This window comes from Haliotis asinina, chromosome 7 (assembly GCF_037392515.1).
Source record: "Haliotis asinina isolate JCU_RB_2024 chromosome 7, JCU_Hal_asi_v2, whole genome shotgun sequence".
In the NCBI taxonomy this organism is placed as follows: domain Eukaryota; kingdom Metazoa; phylum Mollusca; class Gastropoda; order Lepetellida; family Haliotidae; genus Haliotis; species Haliotis asinina.
In genome coordinates this window covers 40,364,199-40,376,695 of record NC_090286.1, presented here as the reverse complement: position 1 = coordinate 40,376,695, position 12,497 = coordinate 40,364,199, and the positions used below count along the sequence as shown (strand labels likewise).

The 12,497-nt window shown below is 40.0% G+C and overlaps 1 protein-coding gene across 2 annotated transcripts; it reads left to right on the top strand.

Moving 5' to 3' along the window:
* The first annotated feature begins 244 nt into the window (after positions 1-244).
* On the top strand, positions 245-10,296 carry LOC137291006 (uncharacterized). Of its 2 annotated transcripts, none has more exons than XM_067822243.1 (11): positions 245-291; positions 772-1,275; positions 1,879-1,988; positions 2,495-2,762; positions 3,716-3,865; positions 4,889-4,949; positions 5,722-5,768; positions 6,201-6,291; positions 6,629-6,791; positions 7,416-7,499; positions 7,885-10,296. In XM_067822243.1, the coding sequence occupies exons 2-11, from the start codon at positions 927-929 to the stop codon at positions 7,936-7,938; spliced, it is 1,377 nt and encodes a 458-aa protein (XP_067678344.1). In that variant the 5' UTR covers positions 245-291; positions 772-926; the 3' UTR covers positions 7,939-10,296. The 2 variants fall into 2 exon arrangements, with proteins under 2 accessions (XP_067678344.1, XP_067678343.1); XM_067822242.1 differs by lacking the exon at positions 245-291 and adding an exon at positions 293-379.
* Positions 10,297-12,497: the final 2,201 nt, after the last annotated feature.

Below are 12,497 nucleotides of genomic sequence, written 5' to 3'. Positions count from 1 at the left end.
ATTTTGACCATGATACACACATGCCAGCTGATTTCATTTGAGTACTAAAAAACCATTTAAACATGCAAATATTAGTTTATTAAGGCAAATAAGTTCTCGTTTCAAGGTCAGACAAGGTGAGCCTGCCAATATTTACATACAGTCAGAGCAGATGCTTTCGCGTTGTGTAATTTGCATGAAAGGTTGAACGAGGTTCAAAGCCTTCTCCGTGCATTGCGCGTCTTCTTGCAGTCTCGGTGATTGGCAGATAGCCAGTTTCTGCGTTTCCTTTACACAGCACAGTGACATTTTGTGAGTAGCTCTGGAGGTTTGACATTTCGAATTTCGCATCTTTCATTTTCTGATTATTGAAGCATTGCGATGCTGGACTTTTCCTAAGGTATTTAAGAATTCACCGTTTACGAGGAAATGTGCGAGGAATTATAAAAAATACATTTTGTCTTTGGTGGTACCTGAACACGAACTTTCGTATGTATGCTGTCCATATGTTACCACTGGAGGTCATTCAGAAAACATCCCATGAACTAATGTAAAAGCATCTATCGAAAAATGTACAGATGTGGGCAATTAAGCAACACTGGTAACGTGTTGAAAACAACTGGCGTATTACTGAATTCATTGTTTGCTTGTAACTGTGTTCGGATCTGTAAAAGTTACCCCAAGTGGTAGTCGTCTTATTTATTTAGAAAATTATATTGCATTTCGACATTTGAATATATATATATGTCTGCTCAAAAATAACAGATTTGCACATTTTTCTGTGTTATTCAGGGTGTCGTGCACAACAGAACGGGTCAGATAAGAATATTTCTGACAACGGGCCCCGTGAGGTTACGTCAAAGGGATTCTTGACGACGCTTGGATCAACGAAACCCTCCGAGATAGCCCCTAAACCACAAGATGGAAAAACTGATAGCATCACTTCAATGAGAGCACTGAGTGACCTTACACACGATGTTAACAAACCAGCAGCGACCATTGTCCAAAACGATGGCGACCAAAATGACCCGGATGGTACGGACGTTGAGTTATCTCCCTTTAATGTACGTGATATCACGTCCGACGTACAGAGTGCGAACCTCGAACGCTCAGTGGCTCCGGAAGGTACCAGTTCAACGCCACTGGCTGTTAGCGCTACAAATAGCTCTCAGCCTACATGTAATCAAAGGACCCACAAAGGATGTGACGTCATTAATTATGAACGATGTACTCAAATGGGGACGTGCGGATGCCTTAGAGGATACCTTAAAGACGCCATAACAGATAAATGCATAGGTAAGTTTAAATATCAACCGCCATTATGGGGAGGTGGGGTAGCCTGGTGGTTAAAGCGTTTGCCTTTATGCCGTTTTTACGCGCCTTTGCACGGGTTTGTGATGCGTGACAACTGTGAGGCAGGTTACGCTCACTTTGTATCGATTATGCTATTCCATTATATGTTGATGGCAATTATTGTTTAAGAAGAATACAAGACATGCATGAAAGCAAAATATATGCTTTGCACCAAAAATCGCTAAGGGATCATACGAAAGGATTAATGTTCCTTTATTTTGCAAAAGTTATCTTTGTGAGCTTTGTATTTCAAAGTCTGTAAAAAATGGAAAAAATAAGGGAACACTTGTGCTTTCATGCGAACACATATTTCTTCCATATACATTTTCTTTAATTCAAAGATACTGTCAGTGTTATCAATGTAATTAGTTTTTAGTGACTTGTGGTGATGTTGTTGGAATACTGTTCAAAGCTTATATAAACCCAAATGACTCACTCACTCACTCACTCACTCACTCACTCACTCAAACTATTTCATGCAACAAAGCAAGGCATGTGACAGAGATATGTTTTACACCCAGTGCTGTATAATTCTTTATATTTCAGCTGCACAGTTCTTCACTGGAGAAATTGAGTTAGCCAACGATTACACAGAAGATTTTGCAGATAAATCTAGCGACGCATATATAAAATTGACAACGCAACTGCAGCAAGTTGTAAGGAAACCGGTCTTGCGTTGAGTCATATTATTAAATGAAGACTATTTACTCATAATCTTGAATACTATCATTTTTATCAAGAATCATATTCATAAACAGTGACAATTTTTCCTTATTCTTTCTCCTTGCGCGTGTGCGTGCGTGTGTGTTTTATTTTATCAAATGACCCTTAATTCATTCGATAAATATACAAAATTCAGATATTTGGGTTTTGTTCAGTAAGGTAGCAAACTGAACAAGCTGAATAGTTTCATCGTGATGCATTAAATACACCTTTAATGGTTACTTGAAATCATATGTTGTTCCTTGGATTCAGCGTCGATAGTGGTGATAACCTTCCGTACAAACATGACAGCAATACTGTAAATTTATATGTATATTCCGCGAAGTAAATGGCTGGCTGATGTATTTTCCAGATCAAACGTTGTCATTTATATGATATTTATCCATTTTATTGCATTTTGTTCCACATACTTATATATCACGCTTATTTCGTATTTCAGTTGCTGCGAGCTTTTAAAAGTCAAGATGTTTCTGGTATTTTGCGTATCAAAGTTATCGACATTGCTGCAGAGAAGCTTCTGGTTACCTTTGAGATTGCCGTGGACAAAGTGAACTCCGGCGGCCGTGACTACCTACAGCGCCAGTACTATCAAGGCTTGACCAGCGCAGCCCATAGGGATGATAACGAAGGACTGGTCAAGCTTAGGGGAACAGATTTGATTCTTGGAACCAATGGCAGCATTGCTTGGTATTTAAAACCATTCACCGGTAAATATTACCCTACGAATACGTAATCAGTTTTACATATTTAGCGTTTTCAAAGAGAGCGAGATTTTACGAATTTAAGACAAAAATATCAAACTTAAGATAAGTTCGTCATTCATTCCTTGAACGCTGAAACGTGTTATGACAATCCTTTGTACGGTTCCTTGTGTATACATGCCGAACAGAATGTTGTCCTCACACTTGCGAGTTGAAATATACTATTTAAAAAAAGTAGAATTCCATTTTGCGAGCATACCCACTAGTCAATGCCAATGCATACGAGAAAAAATAATATATATCCATATAGATGAAACATTTCTAAATTGAATAAATTGTCACATTTTCCCTTAATTTCTCTTCATTGCCCGTTTCTCTTTGGCTTCATCATTTGCACTTTATCAAGCTTGTAAATCCAATGTCCACAACCTTTTTAAAAGTACACATATACGTGAAGATCGCCGATAACTGATTATTGTTCGTACTTGGAATTCATGGTAACACCTTCAGGATTTATACACAAATGAATGGGTATCTGGTGCAAACACATACCTTTTCTGGCAAACTGTCAGTGACGGATACTACTGGTAGAGCAACGAACACCTAGGGTCCTCACTTATCCTCACTTATCCTCAGCCATCCATGCATGTAATTTTCCCTCGTATATTCCCCTTCTCGTCTGACTGAATCGGTTTCGGTGGATAAACGAGACTGGTTATTTTCCGGCTTTGGCAACCGATAACAGCACTTACATAGCAACGAGTAGACAGAACCGGCAAATTCTTGTTTCACGTGTATCTTTTTAATACCGAGCACTAGACAGGGCAACAACAAGTACCATCTTTTAATATCAAGCCGGGGAACGAACCGAAGAAGGGGAATTTTCCGTCTATTTCCGTGGTTTTCTGACGAGATACGCCACCCGTTATCGAAGTGTAAACGTCCAGTATTGTTTTCAGAAACCAACCACTGTGTGGAACGGGCCCATAACTATTGTGACGTGAATGCCAGATGTACCCACAAGATGAGATCTTTCACCTGTAATTGCGACGACGGGTTTGTCGACGTTTCCCCCGACAAGCTACGCAGCCCCGGCGAACGTTGTGCCGGTATGTTAGTGTCTGTACGATCATTTTAGCATAGAACTAGGACAAGATTTCAAGTAACTGGATGCATTGTCATATGTGAATACATCGGCGATGTAAAGACATATACCCAGGTATCAATAAACCTACCAGTCGTTCATCAAAATTATAGTTAAGAACGATAGAAATATGAATAGTTTGTACTTTATTTCCATTTAGAAATATAAATAGAAGTGATTAATTACCTGCAGGTGCTGTTGATGGAGAACATTGTTTTTTTAAGCAATACTTGACATCACTATTATGACTTTATGCCTAGTGGAGTTTGTTACAGTAGATAATCAAATCTGATTGTTGTTGTTTTTTTTGTTTTGTTTTGTTTTGTTTGTTTTTTGTTTTGAATGAGTGAGTGAGGTGGTGGTGATGATGATAATTTCGATTTTTATGCAGAAATTTTATTCTACTAACGGTCAGTTAGTAAGGAATCTCACTCGAAAAGACCCCGGTTAGTTTTTGATGGGGGTGATAGACTAGGAGAGACGTGATGAGGATGGGGGATTTTGTTAGTGTTGGAGGGACAGAATTAGTGCCTTGGATGTGAGGGGAAGAACGAAGAGGAAAAGCTATTGGTTGAGTGAGCTAATTAGGAGATAAACATTATGTGTTGGCCAGTTTCGGCGTGTTATTGAGTATCTGAAGCACGGGAACACATTTGGAACAGACGGCGTCAGTCGTCGGTTTCAAATGAAATATTCCCGTGCTTCAAACACTCAATAACACCCGGAATATGACCAACACATTTGGACGAGACAATCCACTGATCAAAAGCATGAACATCGATCTACGTAACTGGGATATAATCACATGTGTCAGTCAAGTCAGCGAGTCAGATCACCTGATCCCGCTAGGCACCTCGTAAGACAAGCTTGAGTTACTGAAGATCAATTCTAACCGAGATCTTCACGGTTTAGATGAAACAAAGACATATACACGTGACAAACATCAGCTTCACCATACAGTGACAGTGTGTTCTATACTATGTTTCAGTCAAATGTCCCTGCCGCAATAACGGTACCTGTGACACTACCAACGGAAAGACTGAATGTCGGTAAGGAAATGTGCTCCTATACACACTGTGATCACACAAATAACATTCTGTTCACATAACTAATACCACCGACCCAGGCCACGTGCGAGAGTAGTGCAGTCGTAAAGTGTGTGAGACTTTCAATCATAGATCAGATCTGTTACCAAAGTCAAATCCAGGCTATTTGCGAATATTTTTTATTGTATGTATGCTCTGTTTTCTATTTGTAGGGTTGAGGTAAGGGGGTGTCATGTTCTTGCTGTCTGTGTACATGTACTAGAGTTTGTAAGCCAATAACGGGAGATAGTGAACTATCGACCGCTACTCATGCAACAGATATTGAGAGAGAGATACTTGTTATAAATGGCCCCTAACTGATTTATACCTAACCCCTCGTTTTCATAAAACTTACAATACTGAAAGGTAAAACCAATTAACATACAAAAACATGTTACATTATGAAATGAATGGAAAAGTCCAATGAGATCTCGCTGTTTGTTATTGCATCAAAAACCATGCTGAACATTGCGACATCATCAGCTACAATGATGCCAATGTCAAATGACGTCACCATGACCATAACGTCACCCTGCCAACGATGCTAACTTGTTGGGGAGGATGAGCTTATCCACCCTGAAAATTCCAAGAACGAGGGACAACACGAGTGTCTCAATGAATACAACCTCGGGATGTGGGTGTAAGGCATGTATCAATGTGTTTATGCTAAAGTTTCTAACGATAAGTTTTGTACTGAGAAATGTTTTGCATTATCATGTCCTTCTATTCTTTCAAGGTGCCCGAAATGGTTCATCGGAAGCAACTGTGAAATCAATGGAAAAGGTACATATTCGTGGACGGTGCTTGTGACAATTTATCTTTTGTGAAAAAGTTTACAATGTATTGGTTTGATATTTTTAGTTTATACGCATAGTTAAGAAATGTGTATTTTGTCATTGTAAAAGTAAACGTGAATACTACGCTATATACTATAGGTAATAAGGATGGTGTTAAAAAAATTATCATTCTGTTGTTTCTTTCCTGATTGCTATGCCATTTCTGCTATTCACAGTGTCACCTACTGCTTAGGTTAGGCATATATTTTGCAATTCAACAATGAAAACATGTCGATCCAACTACTTAGTGTGTGCATGGATGGTTTGTTTATGGGATGAATGGAATGTCACTTTGACAACTTGCAGAAAGACAAATGTCCACATCACGGCATGACCCACTGCCATCCTTGAAATAAACGGATATTTATGTTTGATCCAGACCTGCTCATCATCTGCTGTAGTGTTCTCGGGGGACTACTGGTCCTCACGGTCCTTCTGTGTCTCGTCTGCATCTGTGCTGTTAAAAACAGGTAAGGCCGGAGCAAATACGTTCCTAATAAATAGAAGAAATGAAGGAAGGTATGCATGAATGAATTGTAAGGGGTAGGAAGTGTAAGTGAACGAATGACTTGAATTTGCATACGTCTCTGACCGTCACCATCGATGGTGCAGGATAGTCTCCTGATACCCAGTCTAATCACTGTTTGATATTCATTTATATGCAAATGCTTGTTGAGTTTTGTCGGGACTGCAGGATAATGATTTCTTACGGAAATGGAAGCATTTCGTAGCTAATATTAAGTATGACAAGCATCGCATTTATTCGCTGTCAAAGCTGTGTCTCCAAAACTTAAATATTATTTTTAGAAAGTCCAGCAGGTCCAGCACTGTTGGAGTTGGAAGCCTGGACACCAGTGTGGTTAAACTGCCCCGTGTGTGGATGGACGGGACACGCCCATATGAGCTGCCCCCGAGAGACATGAGAAGGTGGAGCTATGTGTCAGAGCCTATACGATACGTGGATGAATATGTAAGTGTATCCTAGTATGCAAGTACCTTATATGCAAAGCTTCATAAGGCAGTCATGGAGTCATACTAAACCACCTGGCTACGAACCACAACGCGTTCGTATCGCTACGACGTTCCTAAACTATGGAGTTAAGACAGGTCGCAACGTTATGAACGGTTTGTGGATAGGGATACTGATTATATACTTTAGCCATACGCCGTACACTGCCATCTGCCAGGAAAAAGTAAAGTAAATAATTATTCGATAGTGATGTATTGCGTACTATATAATGATTGTGTTTTGCAGTGTTTTACAGTAACGACCGTTCTTCAGCATTAAGGCGTTCTGATGACGTTCGTACTATTTGATAAATCTACATTTCAAATGCATCACATTTTACATTCATTAGCTGCCGCGGTGAAATAGGAATTTCTGAAAATCTAGACCTGCTTCATTTAGGGACGGAGAGTTACAGTCAGTAAACATTCGGCGGGGGGTGGGGGCGGCGTAAAACGATACTCACATTCAGGTCGGCAGCTGTAAGGCACGTATATATCAAGTATGATACTCTAGCTGCGGTTTTTTGGTCTCACATTCCCCACTCCCTGTATTTCCCTGGCATTGATGATGTTGCTGTTGCTGCAGATGATGGATGACTACGTTCATGCCGAGACACTGCCCCTGCCGCGGTCACACGACGCCAAGAAAAGATTCTACCCTGCATACGGGGTAAATAGACAACTGAATACTTCAATGAACTTGACCTTGTGGCCCCCTCTTCAAGTTCAATCACTCTTTTCGTCGTCTCTCTCACTCACGCAATCCTCAGTCACTCAGGACATCCTACATACGTCTTCCGTCATTGTCATTCTTCCCCTTAAATAAATCTACAACCCATGCTTGCCACAAAAGGTGACTATACTTGTAGTAAGACGGCAAGGTGCCCGTGAAGATCCGGGGTCGAAAAGGTCTTAAGCAACACATGCTTGCCACAAAAGGTGACTATGCTTGAAGTAAGACAGCAAGGTGCCCATGAAGATTTCAGTAACCAATGCTTGTCGTAAGAGACGTGTGGTATAGTTGTGGTATATTATACCTATTGTTTCTATTTCAGAACCAGGCCTACAGTAGCTCAACGTTAAACATCCGTCCAGCCTCAAGACATTAGGTGCTGATCACCCAATTCAGTTTGCAGTTTGAATGAAAGATGTTCATGTCTTGACCGCAAACCCAGGCAATCTTAAATGCACTTTCTAGCTGAACGAGAGACAATTTGGTAAGCAGGAATTATCTCCCTTCCCAGAAAACTCTGATACCGTTTTAGTTTTCTAATAATGCAGATCACAGCGCCTTTAATTCATATCTTCAAAACTTACTGATCTTAACATCAGCGATACTCTATCAACACAAAAACACTCCCTTGTATATACAACCTGTCTCATTAATGACAACGCCCTTTAATGTTCACAGTCAACAGGAATCAGTGTAAGGGAGATAACTCCTTAACGATGGTCTCTCAATTTGTCCGATTGTGAAACGAAAGCATGTACAGTTTTTCAGAAGAATAAATAAGAAATAGCAATCACCGACGTAATCAATACAGTAATCACACATATATTTTGACTCGGATGTGTAAATGCTTCAAGACATTCCTCTCAACGTGACCATGCTGACATCGCTGATGTTCAAAAACAAACCTGACTCATCATGAATGATAATTTCTCATTTAAAAAAAATCTAACCATTAAGATGAAACATTTGTTTATGGAATACGAACTTTTAGAAGTTATTCATGTATTCCTTAACGTGAGTTTTTTTTTGTTTGTTTTTTTTTGTTTTGTTTTTTGTTTTTTTTTGTTTTTTTTGATTACGGATCGATAGTTAAAATCTAATGAGTTGTAATAATTACATCTTAAATCTGTTAATCGAGCAATTTCCAATTTTGGTTGATTATGAACAAATCAAGAACAATAATATCCCGTATCTGACGCATGATACGTAATGGTTTTAAATGTACAGCATTTTCGGCAACGCCCTTTTTGCACGTTACGTCTCATAACAATTGATAAAACGACGTCAGCGATTGGTCAAAGCAGCGTTTTGATACGCGTCCATTATAACGCTGCTCCTTAACGTTTATATAATTTAATACACACACTATGCAGAATGGCGGTATACTATAGACCCGATGGCGATATAATATTCCTATTTATACATTTATAGCTTTGTAAATACATCTTTACCGTTTGATTACAGCATTTGTATAGAGCCTGTCCACGCGTGTAGTACCAGGCGGTGTTCAACATTGTGTTTGTATTTCAATACATCTGCTGTGTGTAAGATACTCATGTACATAGATCGCATACTTTGTAAACTGTTTGAATATCATCACGATTTGTACTTTTTACAGCCCATGTGCTTTGTACTGTTTAATAGTTGTGAAATCCGAGGTATTTACAGTTATGATCACTCACCAGTTCACATTTTAAAGGTGTAAACTGAATGAACGTAAAGCAACAAAACACTCTGCGCATTAAAGAGAGCTCTAAAGACTGAGACGATGGAAGCTTTGTGTTATCGATAAGGTGACCGTATCCTGCCCCATCGATGCCCGTCATTAACACAAGCAAAAGCTTGCAAAGGATTTACCCGAAACATAATTGAACAAGAATGGAATAGGTCAAATTATTGTATTGCATCAGGCGTTACAGAAGCTGGCAAATACATTTGCATCATCACGTAACTGCATCATCATGTCCATTGTTATTTCTTTAATGACCTGATGCCTAAAATGCAAGTTAAAATATACACATCAAGAACTTTCACTGTTAAAGGGGCAGTGGGGTAACCTAGCGGTTAAAGCGTTCGCTTGTCACGCCGGAACCCCGGGTTCGATTCCCTGCGTGGCTACAATGTGTTGAGCCATTTCTGGTGTCCCCCACCGCGTTATTGCTGGAACATTGCAAAAAAGCGGCGTGAAACCATATTCACTCACTCTTTTGTTAACACTTCAACGTCTGTTCGAACAGAAATTTAAACCATTTTTTCTTCTCGTTATCTTTAAAACATTACCCTGATAAACCTTTCTCACAATCCGTAAATTATTGAGCCGGGTTTTTAAACGGGATCACATAGAAGGGAAAGAAACTGTGAATTATATTATTTTGCCACTTGAAGGTGTCTGGGTATAAATAGGTGCCGAGACAAGGTATAGGAGATTCTTAAGAGTTGGGGTGCTCCATTACATGTTTATGTTCATGATTAAACACAGTGGGAGTAGTCTTATTGGGAGTAGTCATAATGGGAATATACCTGGGACAACATTTCAGCACGTTGCCCTTGACAAGATGAAATGTCATTTCCAAGACATATCCATCCCTGTACTCGGAGGGGGAAACAATAAACAATTAACCCTTTTGTTGACAAATGTTGCTTTTTGGGGTTATATTGTAACTGATTTACCCACTAATCATGACTACAATACCCATATTTGCCTATGCCTGAATATTGCCTTGTTTTGTAATGTGTTTGTACATAAATCATACATGTGTTATTAAAATAATTCCTTTATATACACTACATTTGTGGAAAATAAACATTTCAAGGAATGTATAGTTGACTCTCAGCATTTCATATGCCTATATACGTCAGACAGCAAGGTTCCCCTGAAGAACCAGGGTTAGAATTGATCCTCAGTGACACATCGCTGTAAGAGGAGACAAACAGGATCGGGTGGTCTGGCTCGCTAACTTGGTTGACAGATGTCATCGGTTCACCCGTGTCATCGGTAGAACGATGCTCATGCTGTTATCACTGGAGTGCTGGTGAGTGAGTGAGTTTAGTTTTACGCCGCACTCATCAATATTCCAGCTATATGGCGGCGGTCTGTAAATAATCGAGTCTGGACCAGACAATCCAGTGATCAACAACATGAGGAGTGCTGGTGAGAAAGAGAGAAGAAGAGGGAGGGAGGGGAAGAGAATGAATTTCCTATCAACAAAAAGCAAAAAATCGTTACCGTATATGTCTTCTGTAACACGATACCGGATAACCAAACCATTTTTTTTCTTTATTTTTTCATGCGAGACAACATAGTAATACATCACTTCAGTCACTTGAGCCCCTCTTCACTAACAAACAAGGTTGTACAAAGTAGACTCGTTCCACGGCAGGTTGTACTTGATGCTTCTTCCGCCAGGTGGAAGATAACACGTGTAATATAACAACAAAAAACACTATATTCGTGAACGCGAAAAGTAGAACAGTAACGAAGACGCCAATACGGAACCATTCTGCAACATGGGTGGGATACAAATACCAGGCGGTCAACATGGCAACATTTTCAACGTAAAATATAATGTAAAACAACAAAGCCCTGACCCTTGAATGACATCTTTGATGCTTAGAAACAAAATATCATGGCGAAACCACAAATGACGTCAAAGAGTTTAACAAGTCGTGACTGTTTTCGTATAAATATGCCCCCAGCACATGAGCCAGACAGACAAGAGGAACCAATAGATCCCCATGCGGACTAACACACTCACGTGGAAGGAAGACGCTAACAGAGATGTGCAAAGAACGCGCATCCCATACTCACTTGCCCGCCATGAAAAATAGAACGGGGTGGATTTTAACTTCCCTGGCTTGAAACCATGTCGAGCCCTGGATCGCCTGACAGATCGGTGATACGTCAGGTTCACTGCCCACGACAGCCAAAGGAGTGCACTCCTCCAGTCAATTGTTAATTTACAGACATGCCCAACTATTACACCACCTACCTACCCATTTCCACAATTGTGAGATTTTTGGTCTACAAGTTTATGTATACTATGTCGAAACCCGTTAGAGTAGAAGCCTATATAAGTCACTGATTCTCCATGCTTACATCCCCGCCCGCCTTCCTCCGGCTTCAGCGCGATCCACACATAGAGTCGCCATGTTGGGGAGCTGACTCTGGAAAGCTTCAAACAGCTGCAAGAGACACATGTCTACGCCTTGGTACATCGCCCGCCAGCAGTAGATCTTCTCCTCCTCTTTCCTGTTTGCATGCATCAACTTCAAAACACTGTTTAAATATTCGGAAATCCTGAAACAGTGGAAGTCAGCTACAGATGATGACCGGATTGACTCCCGTTTATTGTAGTTTATCTTTCGAATGGTAGCTCTTACAACCAAAAGCTACACACAAAAATCATCGGTATAAAATCTTTTTCACTGTTTGTTCAAGTGTGGTCGATGCATCTACAAGACCACATTTCCCAGCGAAGTTTTAAATGTCTATAATGTAAAATGTTTTCGGGCCTTACTTCTACCTGAAGCTGACGTGCTGGGGTGTTTCTGGAATGCTCCTCTAAACGGCGTTGAACGTAATAGGGGTTTTCTTCAGATGTTAATGGCTTGAACGTTCATATACCTCTCATGTTAAAGACGTCTAATATTTCAAAAACCGATTTGAAACGTGATGGAGAGGATGGTGGTGGCCTGGGTTGGATTCTCCAAGCGGGTACTCTGTGTGAAGGCCATCTGCGGTGTCCCCTATAACCGATATTACTTGAATGTTACTAAAATCGTTTCCTGACATTTTTGAAAGATTTACTTAAATAAAATCAAGTTTGAATCGTAAAACAAACTGGAGCTCGTATATCTGAAGAACGAGTATTAAAAAAAACAGTTGTGAGGACTCTTGGTCATGGGTCATAACTTCACGTAAATATAGAACACAAA